The 20,855-nt window shown below is 34.5% G+C and overlaps 3 protein-coding genes and 1 long non-coding RNA gene across 17 annotated transcripts in view; 1 reads left to right on the top strand and 3 right to left on the bottom strand.

The window, feature by feature from the left end:
- Positions 1-20,855, top strand: part of LOC148598567 (potassium voltage-gated channel protein Shaw-like) — a 71,618-nt gene that overhangs the window by 14,339 nt on the left and 36,424 nt on the right. Inside the window, exon 1 of one of the 14 annotated variants that reach the window (XM_088560877.1) lies at positions 3,454-3,667. The exons of 10 other annotated variants lie outside the window; for them this stretch is intronic. The gene's annotated coding sequence lies outside the window, so the exon portion shown is untranslated. Of the gene's footprint in view, positions 1-3,453; positions 3,673-17,938; positions 18,097-20,855 lie in introns of those variants that run through there. 3 more of the 14 variants (XM_088560875.1, XM_088560887.1, XM_088560878.1) reach the window with 3 other exon arrangements.
- On the bottom strand, positions 120-4,512 carry LOC148598570 (uncharacterized). Its single transcript, XR_015918433.1, has 3 exons — positions 4,200-4,512; positions 1,710-1,887; positions 120-1,279 (listed from the first exon to the last, which is right to left on the bottom strand). It is a non-coding gene; the product is annotated as an uncharacterized LOC148598570 (long non-coding RNA).
- On the bottom strand, positions 5,980-9,775 carry LOC148598569 (uncharacterized). Its single transcript, XM_088560237.1, has 2 exons — positions 9,028-9,775; positions 5,980-6,188 (listed from the first exon to the last, which is right to left on the bottom strand). The coding sequence occupies exons 1-2, from the start codon at positions 9,773-9,775 to the stop codon at positions 5,980-5,982; spliced, it is 957 nt and encodes a 318-aa protein (XP_088416363.1).
- LOC148598568 (uncharacterized) lies at positions 10,305-11,874 on the bottom strand. Its single transcript, XM_088560236.1, has one exon. The coding sequence runs from the start codon at positions 11,478-11,480 to the stop codon at positions 10,305-10,307; it is 1,176 nt and encodes a 391-aa protein (XP_088416362.1). The 5' UTR covers positions 11,481-11,874.

Here is a 20,855-nt window from a genome sequence, read left to right as displayed (position 1 = left end):
ATCATGCAATATTTGGTACATGGCTGGAAATCCTACATATTTTTTTTTTATTTTTGATATTTTGTTTTAAATGCTTAAGTAAACAGAAATTACATTTGGCTCTTCATAGAACTCTTATTCGTAAGAGAAAGAAAGTATATAGAATGCACCGTATTATTCAGAATTAAGGGAGATAACTCAGTAAATGACAATAAAATACATCAGGAACTATTGGATTTTCAATGTGAATTATCTCCTAAGAGCAGACAGATTAGAATGAATGATGTTATATATTTCATCTTGTAGACCTTTAAAGTAACTTAATAAAATAACAAAAATATAATCGTGTTGCGAATTTGAGATGTATCACATTTGCAGAGTTTACACGATTCTTACTAAGACTGCTACTTGAAACCAAGATTCAGTTTCTCAAAAAGTAAAAATGTTTTTGTTAATACTGTGTCGCGCATGCCTTATTGAATTAATTCACCTTACGGAGCTTTTTGACTGCAATCATGAATGCCCCTTTCTTAATTTAAACAACAAAGAAAAGCACTGGAAGTGCACTTTGAAACACATAACTTGTAGTTCAAAGCAATATATATAAGATAGATATACAGCCATAGATATGAAGTAAGTGTCAAATGCATTTTCCAGCAGATGAATCAAGTCATGTGCCGACTGGTTTATCAAACTAAACCAAGCGTAGGCGATCAAAAACAAAGACATTAATTACATATTTATGATGATATCTTTGTACAATAAACGGATCTTGATGTACCTCATCCCTATATCTTGATCAGATCGAAAGATATTTTCAACCACAAAGCATACTTGCTGAGATACAGAGGAGAATTTTAGATAGTTTCGTCCATACTTATCTTTTGTGTTCCTGTCTAACCTTTAAAAGACATGTTTTGTTATTCGTATTGCATAATATAAATGGAGAAATGAATATTATTGTGTGAATGTATTTGAGTACTTTCAAGATCAACTGATTGTGGAGATGTGTTGATGCTGTACTGGTTTTGGCACTAATTCCCGCCTTATTTACCGCATCGTAGTTTGGCCAAACACCTTTATGAAACAACAATTTGACCCTTATGGTTTATTCTTAGTAATGGTCACCATGTTTTTTTGCCAGATCGATAATCCCTACACAGTAATCACAGTAATTGTGAAGGATATCGCAAGGAATAATCATGCATAGTTTGGTTACAATCCATCGAGAATTTTCAGAGGAGAAGATTTTCAAAGTTGCAAATGTAAAATGTAAACTTCATCTCGACTCTCATATTACCTAAAAGAATTAAAAGTTTACAAGTTTAATACGTCGTGATCAAGTAAAGCACGAAATATAGTTTTAAGGTGTTGGAACAATTCAACACTGTCAGACCCAAGCTCTTAGAAAAAAACCTGATTTAGAATTTTCAAAAGCTGTTATGAAGTGGTAATCACGTAACGACATCTTAACATCCTCTTTAGCGTCATTTTCTTTGGGTGAATAAATCCATTTTTAAGTACCAATCGACTACAACATAGCTTAGTTGTTTAGGTTTATTACTTACATCTTGTTAAGCATACTTTTAGTAACTTACAGTAATTAAAACGAATGCCGTTTCATATCCTATTGAGTCAGGCTTTTCCTATTCGTGTCATGTTAATTAATTGTATTTCTAAAACACTCGTTTGGAAATCTAAAAATAAACAACTTTCTAATTATATCTTACCTGGATTTTGAATTAGAGTCTTTGCCTCATCTTTCGAGATTACCATTCTGCTTACCATAATTAGATAACGAAACAGGTTATTATTTTCTTCATAGTTTGCTGTTGGGGGATTCTTTTTTGTCAGTAGTAAATCATTTCAAGTGTCAGTTTGATTTTCACCTTACTAACCCAGGTTTTTCTGTAATAGATAAATTAAAGCCTTCGTTTAAACAAATGAATATTGCAAATAATAGGATTAGTAGAACTTGATATTTAGAAAGAAAATATACGAATTTTATAATTTTATAAAAGAAAAAAAACTACTAAGGATGATGTCACAAAAGCTGGTGTTACTGTCTGAAAGCCCACTTTCAGTATGTCAAGATACACACGTGTTATTGGAGATGCATTTATTAACAATCATTTAATGCAAGCATGATATTAGCAAATTGTTCATATCGACAAAAGCGAAAACATGTTGCTTGTTACCTTTGATAGTGAAACAATGTTATTATCGAATTAATGGTTGTCATCGTTAGCGTGCGTTTCATTGCATTTGTTTGCATGTTCATCACTCTTGTTGCATCGAAACAGAGTATACGCGCTCTGAGAGGTTTAATAACATTATTTCTATTGAAATGTTTATACGAAATAACCTTGTTCGTGAGAGTTTACTTTTATAAGAAGTGTAAACTGGCCCAAACCAGGTTATCGGGTATTACCTGCTCAAAAATTATAATCAGTCTCTTTTGTGTGACAGACCAAAACGTTAGTTTGCTTTGAATTATTTGAATCGCGGAAAGTGAACCAATCGACCTTTATGAAGTCATAGTACCAAGGCAGGTTATACAAAATAACACGGTTCCCTCAAAGAGAACCAACTAATCAGATAGTTTGTTGCAATTGATCCATATCTTTGCCTTCCTTAAACAACATTTCTCCCTGTGATTTTGTCTGTTACGTCATAATCGGCTATTATTACTTTGATACTTTTGAACTTGTTGAACCATTAAAAAATAACCCGACGATGATATTATACTTACTCTATCGGTGCAACTAGTTCATTGCCAAATATTTTGTGCGAAATCTTGTTTTTTGATTACTTTGAATCTTTTTGTGTTTTCTCGTTCTGTCTACTATTTTTGTTTCTTTATTTAAGCTTTGCCTTTATATCGAAATTTCCAACTTTCGAATGTTGCTATCAAACCTCTGGGAATTTCAGTCAAAACAAATTTAATCCCTTAGATTTATACTGGCATTTCATTCTAATATAAATAAAATGAATATGCTCATGGTCTAATTCATATTTCATTGAATTCAGTTGTAACAGTTTGGAAGCTTTACTAAGTTACCTGCAACGTCGGTGCCAAATAAGGCCATATTATTTCTTACTAGAAAATGAAAAGCATTCAAGATCCAAAATATATAACTTCCTAATAATTGACCCCATTCTTAAGTCTCATTTCCTTCAAGTGAAGCACCAAGTTACTAATACGCAGAGTCTTTCATCATAGTACGTGTTAATGAGTTTATTACATACATCAACCGCGCTATGTAGTTAGTTACAAATGATAATAAATGATAGCATTATCTTATTTACAAAGTAACATCAGCCACGTTGGAATCATCGTAGACGTGAACGTTAATTACAAAATTCTCTTGTGATCGTAAATAAGCAAACAATGCCATGTAATAGAGTTTTATGTGTATTGTTAATGTACTAAACTATTTATGTTAGTGTTAATGTCCAAGGTATACACGAAAATATGAAAACGATATTTCTGTATTTGTGTAGATATACAATCAATGATAATAGTATATTTTAGATCGATAGGTTAATAATGTTGAGGTTTGTTAGCAAGTAAAGACCATGGGAGATATGATAAAACATTTAATAACCAGGAGATACAACGACGAAAATCATGCTTAATGAGCAACCAAGACACAACAACTTACTTGGGACGTGAGTTAGTGCACCGGTAAGGTAAGGGATAGCTGACAAAGTTGTGCAATTGAATTTGATTTTAATGGCAATAAGAATTCGTAGAACGAATGTTATTCCAGCCTGTTATTACAATGTGTATGTGAATGTAAAATCAAGAAAGGCCATATTGACCACATAAAAAACGATATTTTCGTTCGAGTTCTTCAGTGTCAATGAACAGTTGTTTGTAACTTTGTATGTATGATTTTAGTTACTTTATGTTCTTTGTTGTGTATGTCTGTTTTCCATGTCTAGTCTTTGTCCCTGGATGACATTCTTTTGATTACCGCAATAAAATTGGTTCCCTTGGTTACTCTTAAAATCCCTAGAAATGTGGTTTCTATAACTGATCGACAACAACGCTATAAGCCTCCTGTGTGTCAAGTCTAAATAAAATGATATAATGTAAGATTTGAAATATATTCTTGGTCAGACAACAGAAAAGAAAGTGAAAACGTGGAAATTGTAAAAAAGAACGCCTTCTTTTTAACTTTTAGTATCAAAACTTTGCAACTTAGAACGCTTACCCTGCAAATGAACGTTGTCCTTTGCCATGATTCTTGCCTTCGATGAAATCACGGTTGCTCTTTTTCTTCCGTTTTCCTTCTTGGTTTTTGTTCCTGTATGCATGTTGTTTATGTTTTTTTTCTAATTTTCTCTTTTTCATCATCTTTTATTCTAAAGTAAATGAAAACTGAATGATTTCGCGGTTTACTTCATATTTATCTGCAGAAATCATTGCTAATGGACATCGTGTCCTTCAGTTATTAAACGATTTACAAATACCATTTGGTTTGCTTTATGCTGCATCTGCAGATGATTTGAACGATTGTACGAATGATAAAGATTATATCCCACGACGGTGTAATTTCAGATTGCGGTTAACGTCATGTAGATATCGATATAAAATCTGAAAAAACGATTAATCGCCCTTGAAATTGACGTTAATAAGGGGTAAACATTTGTTTGGGAAGTTAAAAGTCATATAGATATGCAACGATGTTGAAAAGTGATTTATCGGATTTCGAAATGACGTTATTTAGATATACACATTGGTTTTTGAAGGTTAAAGTCATGTTAATGTAAAATTATGGTGAAAACCCGTTTATCTCTTATCTATCATACGTTAATTAGGTGTAGACACAAGTGTTGGGAACAATTCCCTAACTGTTCATAGCCCGATGATTCAGCGTTCGGCGACTATTTACATTCACCTGCTTACGTCATTGAGCATACGACATGCATTTTTCAACCACCTGGAACAACGTAAAACTTTGACAGTTAATGCAGTATATTCCGTTAGTCACGTAGATTTAGAGTTGCCTGGTTCCACGTCCACTTGACATATTTCTGATGTGTTTGGATAACTCAGATCAAACTTTGATATGCATTACTCGTCTACTTGAAATGTTTCTGATCTGTTTGTATTTTACGCCTAGGATACTTGAAAAGGATTATGAAACAGATATCACATGTCGTTCGTATTAAGAGCTTAATATATAAGGAATGTAAAGTTTTCGGGTACACAAAATATTTTCCAATGCGAATGGACACTGAATTTACTTATATTTTGTTTAATTTTCGATATTGAAACGACCAGAAGGTCGCAATATATATATATATTATTTGCACATCGTAATGATTTACCTTAATCAAAGAATCAATTGTTTGGCTTATAAAAATTCAAGAAACAATATAAATGGCTAATAACGGCCACAGCTCACTGCAAGAGAGGAATTGACAAGATAGGGAAACAGAATGCCAAACGCAGGGGTATACGGACAACTCTGTGCACCATTGGTAAACAATGGATGCTCACATTCCTCAAGGTACCTTGAGAGAACGAGGGACACGATTTTCCAGTACGCCAGCCCATACCATTTGTCACCCCATGGTAGAAACCACTTTTTTCATTTAATATTTATAAAAACATGGGAGTGAGTTTATTATTTATTTTGATTATTTATTTGTATTTAGAATACCCTGGCCAAATTCAATCTGGTGATCAGAAAAGAACCGACCACTCATGGAGGCATGAGATGGTCTAGACCAACTTCCAACGGTAAAGCGTAGGAAAGTTTTATTGATATGACCCGACGTACAATTAAGGAAAGGATAGTGTCCCCTTATCTTGCCAGATTCCGCCCAGACAGACTGTGACAAGAACTGTTTATTATTAATTATATTTATGACACAAGTTATTCTGAAAATATATATATATAATAATACAATAAAAATGAAATCAAATTAGCTAAAATTTAACGTTTTAAGTCAGTCTTTGGTGCATCATAAAATAAATCAAAATCATTAAACAAATCCAATTAAAGAAACAGTCTCCAAACCAATGTTGTTGTCCATGAGTTCGTATTCTCCGAGCTGATCTGTCGGATTCACAACCAGTTTGAGTGTCCAGAGTCTGTATTCACAAAAGTTCATGAGGATTTCCTCATTTAACAGTCTACTCTGCTCGAAACTCTCAGATCCCCGGAAGTTTAAGTCGATCGAATGTTTTGACCCTGAAAAAATTATAAAACAGCAGCAGCAACAGGTGGTAAATGTGGAAGGGGAGGATGGAGGGGTTTTGATGTGGTGTTTCAAAAAATATGGCAGCGTTAGACGTAAATATAAAATCGGGATACATCCGAAACGGATTCCGGTTTAACGTTGTGAAAGAACAGATTAATTTCTCTTTTATTAAATTGGTTTACCTTTTACTTAGATAAACCCGATTAATCAAAGAATCAATTGTTTGGCTTATAAAAATTCAAGAAACAATATAAATGGCTAATAACGGCCACAGCTCACTGCAAGAGAGGAATTGACAAGATAGGGAAACAGAATGCCAAACGCAGGGGTATACGGACAACTCTGTGCACCATTGGTAAACAATGGATGCTCACATTCCTCAAGGTACCTTGAGAGAACGAGGGACACGATTTTCCAGTACGCCAGCCCATACCATTTGTCACCCCATGGTAGAAACCACTTTTTTCATTTAATATTTATAAAAACATGGGAGTGAGTTTATTATTTATTTTGATTATTTATTTGTATTTAGAATACCCTGGCCAAATTCAATCTGGTGATCAGAAAAGAACCGACCACTCATGGAGGCATGAGATGGTCTAGACCAACTTCCAACGGTAAAGCGTAGGAAAGTTTTATTGATATGACCCGACGTACAATTAAGGAAAGGATAGTGTCCCCTTATCTTACCAGATTCCGCCAAATGGGCGTGTCTATACACGTTTAAATATCTTACCCCCCCCCCCCCCCGCGGCCCTACCGCTTCAAATAATAAATCATTTATATTCCTTTCAACATTTGATAACATATATTAACGAATGTGACAATCCTAAGGGAATGAACGAACATCGGGTGAGGATAAAAAGGTTTCCAAAGCACCTTCAAAGTTGTTTAGAAGTACGTCATTTCCGAGATCGGTCAAGTGAACCCCATCAAACCGGTAGAGGTCGATCTCAGATGCTCTAATATTCGGGTGTCTTATCTCGGCAAGGCCCTCAGTTAAATAGAAATTTTTTATTGCAGTGTTTATGCGTTTTCGGACCTTCTCTAAGCGAGTGCCACTTTTTGTTGCGCTATGCCAGTACCGTCTCATCAGAAGTTCACTCCAAATGACTCTGGTATTAGGAAATAATAATTTAAATCTAAGGGTGTCTGTTTTGATATCATCTATTATATCAGAACAAGGCCGTAAACCAATATCATTAGACCCAAGGTGTATTACGATCATAGCGGGAAGTGGATATTTCTCTCTAGCACGCGAGACTGTGGCCGACAACTCACTCCATTTCATTCTTCTTTCCCCGAACCATCTAACAACATATCCTAGCCTTTGCAGTCCAAGGTGGATCCCCCCAGTGCGAAAGTCAGCTCGTCTACGGGCCCAATAAACAATCGATGAGCCAAAAATCCAAACAGATTTTGAACCTAAAAATTAGGAAATTGTAATAAAAATGAATCAGTCAGAAGTACATGTAAACTCGCAAAACAGATCGAATTTAAAGACGAATATATCTCTCAAAACAACTAGATTTCCAGCGACCCAATTTTTTAATTGCCTCGTCGTCTATGCCCTCTTTAGCTAGATCGGACGCACGGCCTATTCTGAAAGAATGTGAGCGAATGTGTAATGGTATCTCGCAAAACTTTAGAGATTTCTCCAGCATAGCACAAAACTGATATTTTGTCAAAGGCTTGCCGTTAAAATGAACAAAAAGTTTTTCAGAACCATTTTGACCCGAGAAACGGATAGACAAATAACGATGTAACAGAAAAATTGGACAAACTGATACATTTTCCTGCTTTGTTAATATAAGCTTAATTGAGGATCGCTTTTGATCTGTTTTAGAACTGCGAATATTGGCATGCAAAACTGTATTTTTATCTAAAAAAGAGATATCTCGAAGATCGAGAGCGTGTCCACTTTCATTGTCAGTTGTTGTTACGGCAAATTCTCCTACCCTTAATAAGGCAAAGTAGGCTAGAGAAAAGGTGGAGGCAAACATGTATGATTCGTAATCGGAGTGACAGATCCATTGTAACGAGGAAATAAGCTTTTTTAGTAGATCAAAAGTAATCGGAATTCTTATGTCGGGTTTTGTTGGATTTTTCCTGCGAAAACCTTGTAACAACTTTGTAACGAGAAAAGATTTAGTGTTGTCAATAACATTATTTAATTTGTGAGCGTAACTCAGAGCTGAAAGGTAAGTAGAGACAGTTGAAAAAGATTTACCCTCACAAGAAAGAAATGCAATGTAATGGGACAATAACTCTACGGGGATTGGCCAAATAACATCAAAATTATAAAGCGAGCAGAAATTTTGAAAAGAAGCGACTGCTGTTCTATAAGTCTTCCAGGAACTCGAAGCCATGGAACTATCGAATAAAGAATTCGTTTCGACTTTTAAATTTTCCAAAGATGGGATGGAATGGCGCATGGACGTGGTTCGGCAGTCGGACAAAGAGTCTGGAACTTCTGAAAATCACAACGAGAAAGAGCATCACATACTTTATTCATAACTCCGGGGATGTGTTCACATTTTATTAGTATGTTATATTTTAAACAGTCCAAAACAAGTTTCCTGACTAATGACATAACTCGTGGAGAACGGGATGATTTTTTGTTGACAATTGCAACAATTGCTTGATTGTCGACGTGAAATAAAATTCGTTTATTCCTTAACAATTCTCCCCAGATGTTCAGAGCTACTACAACAGGGAATAATTCCAGAAAGGTAATGTCGGTTAAAATGTCAGAGTTAACCCAAGAACTAGGCCAACAGGCCTGAGCCCATCTGTTATCAAAGAAAATACCAAATCCCTTTTCTTTACCTCCTGCACTGTCCGAAAAAAGATTCAAATCAGAATTGGAAGGCCAAAATTTATCTAGAATTACTGTAGTCCCATTGTATTCCGACAAGAATTGTAACCAAACCTCTAAATCGTCTTTCATAGCCTTGGTGACTCTTATTCTATAGTAACTTTTTTGTACGTTACAAGTTGCATCAATGAGCCTACGACAAAATGCTCTACCAGGAACCACAACTTGGCAAGCGAAGTTTAGGGACCCTAATAAGGATTGTAATTCTTTTAACGTAATTTTTGAACAACCAAGACAGTACAGAATTTTTTCCCGAAGTTCAGTTATTTTCTCCAAAGGGAGTCTCATAATCATATTGATAGTGTCAAACTCTACTAAGAAAATTAATATTTCTGTAGGTTCAACTGTCTTTTCATCCGCTAAAGGAACGCCCCACAACTTACAGCAGTCCTGGAAGCAAATTAAAACCTCTTTACATTCTGGAACTGACACTCCCCCAAATAGAAAATCATCTAAATAGTGAAGAATATTCTCAGAGTTTGATTCTTTTTTTACATACCAATGAAGGGCAGTGGAGAAAGATTCGAATAGGGCACAACTTATAGAGGCCTCCATAGGTAAACACTTATCAAAGTAATACAAATTTTCGAACTTAAAACCAAACAAATCAAAATCCTGTGGCGAAATTCTGAACAGTCGGAAAGCCGATTTTATATCACATTTGGCAAGAAAGGAATTTGGGCCAAGCTTCTGAATCATGTCCACCGCATCGTCGATCGAAGAGTAGGATACGGAACAGAATTCTCTCTCAATAAAATCGTTTACTGAGTTCTGGGAAGTGAATGACAAATTATGTATTAAACGAAATTCTGAACTTGATTTTTTTTGGAATTACAGAGATTGGTGAAGTTCGAAATGTAGGGAAAGGGGGGTTAATAAATGGACCGGCTATTCTACCCATTGAAATTTCTTTCTGAATTTTTTGTCTGGCTGCGAGTAAACGTTCGCCAAAAATTTTTTTGCCATTAGCTTCAAAGGGTCTCCGGGGACCTGAGTATTTCATATCAAAGCCATATTGTAATCCATTAATTAAAGCATATGCTTTTTCTTGACATGGGTACTTTTTCAGAGCTTTTTTAACTTCGCTCACTCTGATAGGAGAATTACCTAGTGTATATAAAACGGGTCAATCCTGAAATGAAAAAGTTCGATTTATAAATTTGTAATCACAACATATTTACAATATTACATAATATGACATTGTCATTAATGTCAGACTCAAATCGATTTATTGATTCTGTGGACATTTTGTTATTGGGTGATATTTTCTACATTTTTTACATTGATGGGTAAAAATACATTTTGACCCGAACTTGCAATAACCCTTATTAAACATTCTACATGGGCCTGTTGTTTGACCAGCGCTAGTCTTGTTTTGCCCCCAACTGACCACAGAAACAGACGAAGTTGGTGAGGAATGTCCAGGTCTATGATTTGAAGGGTCTTGAACCGACCCATGACCTACTGACTGAGAAGGGGGTGTATAAGGAGTTGAAACACACATCATCCAAAGTTCCATATCAACTATTCCCCAAGAAGAAGTTGGGGACGCCGCTTTACGCAACCTGTATTGTTCATCATAGTGAACCCAACCTCGAAAATAGCCCCTGGAGGCTGCAAGTCGAATTGTTTGCATATATTTGAAAAGTTCTAACCCTTTTTGGGGCCATTTCTCTAAAATAATGCTTGCATATATCATGAATGCATTAGTCCAAGTTTCAATGTTTTTAAACTGTGTTTTTTGTTGTTTTACAACGGCAAGGGTACCCCCTTTTATAGTGAGCTCTCCATCTAACTCACAGTTATCTGCTAAATCTCGAGCTGATTTGAGAAGCAAGTTTAGATCTACAAATTCACCTGCCCATACTTTCTCTTTTATTTTACTTGGGACGTGAGATGATATAGGAGTAAAGACACTAGACACAGAATCGGGCAATTGATTGATGTACGACATATCGCCACACCTTTGTGTATCAGGATCGGAAAGGGGGGGGGGAACAGGAGACCCAGAGTAAAATGGACGTGCTAAGGTTTGTGAAGTATTGATAAACCTACCAATTCCACTCGAGCTTTGCTGGGGTGGGACCTCTTGTGCGGTAACAGGAACAGGCATACGAGACTCATCAGGAATGGGAGGCAATGCTTCATCGGCTATGATATTGACGACCGGACCATGGCTCACAGATAAAGTTGACTTTCTGGTCGAGGGATCTTGAGTAGGGGCATCAGTGGCATCAATTTCGCTGGACGACGTGGAAGCTGTCGAGGGTATTTTTCTGGATTGGCGTGGCGACGATGACGTCTGAGCAGTCTGCAAAGTCTTCTTCTTTTTCTGGTTTTTTGTAGCATCTCCGTCTTGTTGATTCCTTCTAGGGGCTGCTCTTTTTCTTTTGGCAGGTTTCATGCTGCGTTTTAAGGAGGATGGCTTGGATTGATTATCTGTTTTGATGTGGTGTTTCAAAAAATATGGCAGCGTTAGACGTAAATATAAAATCGGGATACATCCGGAACGGATTCCGGTTTAACGTTGTGAAAGAACAGATTAATTTCTCTTTTATTAAATTGGTTTACCTTTTACTTAGATAAACCCGATTAAGTTATTAACAATCACACAGCCGGTTTTTAAAGTAACCCCATTAGCTGCATATCAAACAGGCAATGCACTCAATGGTTATTCGAACACATCACGCATTTAAGTATTTTTTTTTTCAAATTTGCAATGCGTCAGCATACATTAAAAAATCTAATTCTCTAATGGTTTTTGAACAGATGCATTTATTTTATGGCTGGTTTGATGTTTAGCAATGTTTGAGTGATAGATAATTTATTTTTGTGTGGTTAACCTACGTCGATGATCAAACATTGTTCAATCCACCCACCTGTGTGCATCCCTACTTATAAATACTGAATCATGGGCGCATCCAAACATTTTGAAATGAGAAGGAAGCACATGTTGACGTTTGAGGATACAAATCGATGTTGATATTGTCCTTGTTTAAACTCAAGTAACGAATGTCCTAGGTGGCAGTGTTGTTCAGCATTTTATAAACAAGTGTAAAAATGAAAAGGAAATGAAAAAAAGATTCATTGTCATTATATTTACTGTTATTGATGAAAAGACGATGTACGTGCACTCAGTGATATTAACAGACATCAAGCTTAGACAGACCCTTTCATCCTGTAGATATCGTGCAAATGTTTCATGGCGTGACTATACATCAAAGCATATTATTTGTTGATGTCGACGAAAAATAACCCAACATGACAAAACAAACAAAACACAAACATAACACCCCCCAAATAAAAAGGAAAACAAAAAACCAAAGCAAAACAAAATTAAAAACAAAACAGAACAAAACAAAAGTATTAAAAACAACAAATAATCCCTTAGTTATATCAGCTGATAGCCACGAATTAAGGCATACTTTGTAAGAGAATAATTTTATTCCTCTTTTTCAAAATCCTCCATTTGCTTTCCAAAGTTATTTTCTCTGAACAGGAAATTATATGTAAAAAAAGACTGGAGTATTGATAAGGTATATTTATTATAAAGTTGGGTTAATTGGAGTCTTCGTGTGTTAAATATTTAATCCCTAAGATATTTGTGTATATAAACCAGGAAAATATTATCATAAAGAAAGTTCAGGTCACATCATTTAATAATCAAAGTTGGTTATTTTTTTGCGAATCGAAAGAAAGGTATGACCTGCATTTAAATTTCAATATTTGCTTAAATGAGTTGTAACTACCATAACTCATCCAAGCACATTATGCCTTTACTTGAAGGGAAAGTGCACTGAGAACGCAAAAGATTCTTAATGATTATATACCTGCTAATGAATCAAATCAAAACCTTTTCATACTTTTGCTTATTGCTGGGTGTGTAACTCATTCACGCAAATAGTTGATTTTGCGGCCAAATTTGGACCTTATCTTCCCACATTACATTACTTTAACGACAGTCATATACTTGTTTATGAGTAACCGGGATTACTACATTTTGATTACGTAACGACCCTACCCACCTGGGCTGCTGTTGATATTTACATTTCTTTGCCAACTAGCCATGGGTTAAACTTCTCATCGAACAATATATTTTTGCTGTCTACTTTCATGTTCTTTTATTTCTTGGCACCAAAATAATTCAAACTGAAAAATTTTGATTACGTACAACCTCGGTTCATTAGTACTTTTAAGACATTACTAACATTTAAATCTTTCTTTGCTAAAACGGTTCGGAAATCAAAAGAATATAATTCAGGGACAAAGACCAGACATGGAAAACAGACAATGACAACAAAGAACATAAAGTAACTAAAATAATACATACAAAGTAAGACAAGTAAATGCGCAACTCCACTAAAAACTGGGAGCATGGACCAGGTGCATTGGTAGGGTAAGCGTCCTCTGCTTTTCTAGAAACACCCGCCGAGTTGCTCATAAAAAGTCAAGTCCAGGGTAGACCAAAGAGGAAAGGAAAACTATGGCACGTTGAACAAATCAGTTTTTCTGGTGTAGATGGATATACCATAACGATCCACGAGTTCATTATGACGACCATAAAACTTCTGTTGTGATGACTTCAATCTTGTAGCAACATAAGAAGCTTCTTATATGTCAAATATTACAATTAACTTTAGACCTGTATAATGTTTGATTGATGTATCCATACTTATCCCAACGGTTCAGAACTCGATCTTTGATGTTGTATATCAAGTTGCATTTATTTAAACTTGCAAGTAGCACTAAAATCCAGTTAAAACGGTTTTGAAGCAGACCGTAGCTGCTAGCACCAAAACTTTCTCTAAGGAGGCCGAGGTCAATCAGTTCAACCCATTCAAGTGCATTTGGATCTTACCAACGTATATTATGTTAGACATTTTTTATATTGCTTCAGGGGTATACAAAAAGGTAATCCTGCACTGTTAAACCTGTGATAAAAGTTATTGTATTGTTCTTGGTAGAAAGCTTTTACGTCAGTTGTATTAGTTAGAATTTACGTATTGTGCAATTGTTCTAACCATTGTTTATCTTTAACTTCCTCTGGTAGTTACATACACTGCAATAATGATTCAAAGAAAAATGAATGGCTTTTGACATTTCCTCTCTCACAAGGAATAAACAAGTCAATTTTTTCAGTGAAATGTATGTTCTTAATACAATACCTTGCATTGAGCTGATGTTGACAGTATATTGAACTGATGTTGACAGTGCATTGAGCTGATGTTGACAGCGCTTTGAGCTGATGTTGAAAGTGCATTGAGCTGGGATATGTGAGAATGATTAGATTTCATCGTTGATTTATTTTCATCCTGCCAAGATAGGCTATTTTCCAGAAACCAACTTGGAACTGTGACATCATTAACGCCGATTGATCCGCAGTCCGCAATTCGATGTAAGGACAAATTGTAATCATGACTGAAATTGATCACAAATCAAACTACAAGGATTGTTTTTACTTCTTTGACTAAGTTATGCCTACAGACAGTTTACGCTTCGCGGTTCATGAAGCGTTTACTGCACCATAGATGGTTATTTCGCATAAATTTGTTTTAAATGAATGCGTTGTCGAGGCGTTATGAAATCTAATACTGTTAATCACAATATTTCCACGATTACTTGTTTTGCGATGCAGGATTTCAATACGATTTCGCTTCATTTCATTTTTGCGACTAACAGTCTGTTAGAATAATCAAGGGAACCAAGGTTATAGCGGTAATCAAACGAATGTAATCCAGGGACAAACACCAGACATGGAAAACGGACATAAACAACAAAGAACATAAAGTAACTGAAAACATACATACAAGGTAACAAAAGCAAATGAGCAACTCGGACACTGGGGGCAAGGACCAGGTGCACCGGTAAGGTAAGCGTCATGTCTGTTTTTCTAGAAACACCCGCCGAGTTGCTCATAAAAAGTCAAGTCTGGGACAGACGAAAGAGGAAAAAAACTATGACACATTGAACAAATCAGTTTTTATGGCGCAGATGGATACATCGTAGCGATCCACGAGTTCATGATGAAGACCATTAAACGTCTGTAGTGATGACATCAATCTTGTAGCATAACCCTGATCCAGAAGCCTATTCGTTAGAATTCTAGCGCGATACAAAAAGTCTGCGTAGTTTCGGCAAGCTCTGGCATAACGTATGAGCTGTGATACGAACACTCCATACGCAGGTGTTTAGGGGATGTTGGCACAGATGAGAGGAAGTTGACAATTCTGAATGAAAAAATATCTTATTTACATGATATGACAATTATTGAAAAAATTGTGATAGAAAAGTGTTGCATTTTTGACAGAGTAAATTTGAAATTTGTTTGAAAAAGGGTTAAATTCTGACATCATTACAATGTCTAAATAATTGCAAAATTGTAAGTTATATCTCTCGATAATGAATGAAATTAAAATGGTATTTTGTTTTTGAATGAACAACTACTGATGTACCTATTATGAATAATTCTAATATCACATGCTTCAAAACTCTTTAGACAACAGCCATGGTAAAAAAGTGATGAACACATGACCAACATTTCGTGCCACACATAGGCTGTGTCTGTTCAAAATATGAAAAAGCTAATCCTATTGGAATCGGAATAAATCACGGAAAATCTATTTTATCATTGTTTTACCACGGGCTGGATATTTATATATATTTAACCTGTGGTACAACAATGGTAAAATGGAAATTCCGTGATTTATTCCTTAAATAAGAGATGGTGTAATGACAAAGCAATGATCAGGTCAACAGAAACATTCAACTACAGATAGAAAGAGATTGAATCCGACAGAAAATATAATGACCTAAGCTGACTGATGAACCCTGAGATATCTGCGCCTGTCGAAAGAATCGTTTTTTTTTCTGCTCGATACAATTAATTTAAGAAAGAGCACCTAGATTTTTTGTAAAAGACTGGAGCATGGCAATTTGCATCGGTAGAAGAATCGAATTAAAAACTAGAGCATGACAATTCATATAGCATGCTGGAACAATATATACTTGTACATAATATTACAGGGTTTCTATTGTTGGAGTAAATTAAAATAAAATTTTCTGTTCACCCCATCCAATTATTATATTGAAATGTTAAAATCGACAATTTACTGCATGAATATTTGTCTTTGTCAAATATTAAATGATTTAATTACGATGTAAAGTAAATGACAAATATATAGTTCTATATTACACTGGTTAACCATGATGAATTTAGGACTATTGCGAATACTTAAGTACCAGTCTTTATAAAAATCAGACAGATTCATTCATGTCAAAAACTCACCGTACTCACTTTTATCTTTTGTTCAGAAAACGTTCGGATAAAAACATCAGTCTTAGTTTTTTTGGTTATTTGGTTGTTGCGCTTTTGAGATAAAAATCATAGATTGTACATGAAATAAAAACTTGACAGGAGTTATCGTCCTTTTTGTGGTTTGATTTGGTTAATATGTTAGTGAGAGTGAATGTATCTTTTTTTATTTTTTGTTTCAAAAATGCAGATCTAAATAAGGAAATGATTTTGTAATATACAACTATAGTGTATGTTGACTGACAAAGAGTTGTTTGTTCGGTGGGTTTTTCTAAACCTTGAATCACTTTACAATAGTAGGCAGTATATGGACGGGTACTTAAGTAGCAATGTATATTATAATCAGAGAGGAGGTAATTAATACTGGTAAAAATCCACCAATTATACTTTTATTTTCATTTCCAAATCAGAAAAAGATACAGATCACATAACTAGTCTTAGGTTGTCGATCGGTTGTATCAATTTTATATATTGCGAATGAAATTTACGCTGAACAAGAGTCTTTGCTTTGATGCACACTGTTTAAATAGAACTCCCGTAAATCAATAAAAAAATTGAAATTTTAACTATGACAAAGTACACTTTTTTATTAACATCAAATAGCAATTTGTTAAAGGAAAAAAACGACTGTAAACGGAAACGCAAAATTGTTGGTACGTTGTTATCAACAATAAATGTTTGAATGCCTCTCGCTAACGATGGGTTTTAACAGGAATTGAGCATCTTAAGCAAATCTGATATTACTTGAATTATTAGCATTTAAGAAGTACTTGTTTGGGATTGTGGATTTAAGACATTTCAGAGTTCTTTGTGTTAAAATTAACGTTCTTTAATTTTGTCCTTATAATTTACCTTAAATCGTGCAAAAACATGATGAAACAAATATTCTAATATGATGTGCTTCAAAGTTCTTTATATCACATCCGTAGTAAAAAGTGATAAACACATGACCAACATTTCGTGCAACACAAGGGCTGTGTCTATATGAAGACACTAGTCTTATTAGGATCCAAAATAGTACTTCGGTATCGCTCGGGGTATATCAATGCGTCATAAATGGCCAGCCCGTGGTAAAACAATGATAAAATGGAGTTTCTGTGATTTATTTCTTAAGGATTATTCGTTTGAGACTTAAAGCTTCTTCGATTCTGATTATTTAATTGAAAGGTAAATATGTTTCTTTTCCAATATATTATGTAACTTTTCCTCAAGAAAAAAACATACAATTACCTCACATGAAATGCAATTAAAACATAAAATAAAGGTATTATTTAAATGTTCCTGCTTTTTATGAATGGATATTAAAGTCATTATCATATGTATATCATATTTGTCTTTAATATATTACAATCATTTGTTGTCTATGTGTAAAAACATACGTTACATTTTGTCTCTGTTATAGGGTATGTAAGTCTCCTCATGTGACTCCGTTGATTTCACAAGAATGGGCCCTAATCAACCATTCAAATACATAGAGATTTGTCATTTGCAGAGCGTTAGGTTCAGTAAATAAAAGCAAAACATGTTTTCGTGTAAAAATAGCAATAAAAATGACAAATATCTATTTCCACATGTGATAAAAGAGTGAAGAAAAGGCATAGAATAGACGATTTCGCATTGTAATAGAGTAATAGAAACCATCCCGGAAGTAAACAATAGAATGCAGACTGGTCTTCGGATTTCAATACGTTCTACATCAGAAATTCCGGTAAGGAAAATGAAACTAGTACGAGACTTCCAGACCCTATTCTTTCATTCATTTCTTCAGTCTATAAAGTAGTACCCAGCATCATAATCCGTATTGTTCTATATGTCATTTCAGATATACATTGTACATCTACTATTCTGTAATAACAGCTTTTAGTTTCAGTAACTGTTTATATAGAGTACTTAATTTAAAAAAAATCTTAAATAAGAATTAATTAAATAAGAATGACAGTCAGCATGGTTTCAAAGCACATTGTGGATGTGCGTTTGTCATACCCTGTAAATGTTATTCGTAAACCTCTTTTTATTTGTATTCTGAGCTCATGTCAAATTTATAAACAATTCTTTTCTTGAAACATGTCATTCATAAGTCTTATAATTTCTTCGAATCATGACTATTACTTGAATTCTGACCTTATGCCAAATTTAGAAGCTATTAACGCATTTGATACTACCCCCGATAACACTGTTCATATTATCTGTCTGTCAAGAGAAGTACTTATGGGAAATTATGCAGATGGTATACAACAAAATTGTTAAACGCCATCTATGCTCTTGGGTAAATAATTATACATAAGTGAGAGCCATGCTATAAAGTCTCGATATAACTGTCTAAATGAAAAGACTGGGAAACTATTATCGGTCTAATATGTTATTAGATCTCGTTATTGCTACAATTTGACTCGAGTATAATTAATCATTTCAACGCATCAGGGATATACTTATATGTTTTACTGTTTTGTCGTATAAGGTTACTCTAACTTCTAGAAATATAACATTTAGTATGATGTGTATTTAGGGCCAATCAACGTTATGTCTCATATGTACATTCTTGTACTGTCTGAAAGAGCAATGACAAAGACCAAGAACTGGAGTAGTGTTTTACCTACTACAGTCCATTTGGGAATATGCCTCTTTTGGCGATGTTTAAAAGATAACAAGCACATATACTCGAATAAGAATTGGTGAATACAGGTTAAGTTTTAATTTTCAAACACGAAGACTATTACCAATCATGAAAACTGCAACTCGCATTAAAATATCAAAAATTTGATTATCTACCAGTCACTGAATGTTTTGAGTATGAACTAAATGTATCAGCATGTGATTATTTGCTTTTCGGTATACAGTGGTTGTAAAGAGTATTCTATGAACTGAGTTTAGACAAGTAAAAAATAACCAGAACTGTAAAAGCTATATTGTTAAGGTACAAAAGGTGAAACAGTATTTTTTGCAGATCTCGATGTGTTTAACATACAATAATCTTTAGATCTAAATAACAAACATTAGTTATTACCAAGAAAACTTAATATTCAGCTTCTGTAGATCTGTTGCTTTTATGTGAGTATATAGATAACTCTGCTGATATATCTTAGACTGACAATTGATAATGTATAGCTTAACACAAAAATACTGATTCAATGAACCTTGTTGACATATATAACATTCAAACACTCAAAGACTGAATAATGAACGAAGAGCAGTATTGTTTGTTTTTGCTTTATTATTACTTGTTGAATAACGACAAAATATAAGAACAATAAAATGTTTTGATCTATAAAAAAATGTGAGTTACGATCTTCATGTTAAAAAGGTAATGTAATCATCATGGTTTTGCATTTTATGACTTCAATTCAAATTATTTTCTCTTACTTTTGCGACCAACATCCTGCAGGTTAACATCTAATTCAAAATAAAGGGCGAACGAACGAACGAACGAAAACAATGGCATGAATCTAAAATAAAATGCGGATCTAAAGTGTAAAATGAGCGTAAAGACTACTGACGACCAAAAGCGTCGCTTTCTACCTGCTACATCAACGGTGAGAGTAGGACTATAGATCTTTCGTCAATTTAAAAAAATTCAGTACGAGGGCTTTTTGTTTATAGTAGAACTTGTGTTGAATGTTAAATTAAATATAAAATTTCAATGTTGGTAACTATTAACTGGAGTTGCAATGCAAAATAATATACAAAACATGAAATATAGAAAGAAACAAGGATTTATTTAAACAATGAAACTTAAGACCGTCACGGATGACAATCATCTACATCGATTTCAACACCTGGGTATTATACAAGACATTGTTCATTCGTGTTCGATTTTCTTCCCTGCATCTCAGCAACCATTCTAAATTATGGAATATTTGCCACTTTACTGAAGAACAATTCATTGTGTTGACAAGGAAAATATTTACTTGCTTCAAATGACAGTCCGCTATCGATTTTCTCCGACGATTCTAATCTACTGGCTTCTATTTACCGTTTCTTTGTGTATTGAACGTGATAAGAACAAGGCAGCTGTATTTTTGTTTTGGTTTATACGTTATAATATTTAAGCAGAAATTAACCTCCAGTATTTTTCAGGTTTGCACGTTATAAGAATTAGGCAGATATTAACTTACTGTTTGACGTAATCAAAATCAGACAGCTTGTGTTCATCTGGTTTGTCAGTGTAACGATTGGTGTCAAAATAGGACACATATGTTCTCCTGTTTCTTTTCGTGTATCGAATGTGGGGAGAATCGGCCAACATTTGTCTTCCTGTTTTATTTTGGTATAGAACACAACAGGGCAGCCAGTGTCTTCCTATATTTTGTTTGTTAGTTTTTTTTTGTCGGGTATAGAACGCAATACAACAGCTGTCTCCTGTTTTCTTCTTGTGTTAAACGTGTTCTTATTCGGGGAGCATATACCCCCAAAATCTTTGTTTTTTTGGGGGGGGGGATTGGGGAGTGAATGGAAGATGATGCAATGAGG

The sequence above is a fragment of the Perna viridis genome, chromosome 14 (assembly GCF_037379345.1).
Source record: "Perna viridis isolate PV_CMFRI_1.1 ecotype Kerala chromosome 14, ASM3737934v1, whole genome shotgun sequence".
Classification (NCBI taxonomy): Eukaryota; Metazoa; Mollusca; class Bivalvia; order Mytilida; family Mytilidae; genus Perna; species Perna viridis.
Note: the sequence above shows the minus strand (reverse complement) of the source record. Positions and strands in the feature narration are given on the sequence as shown.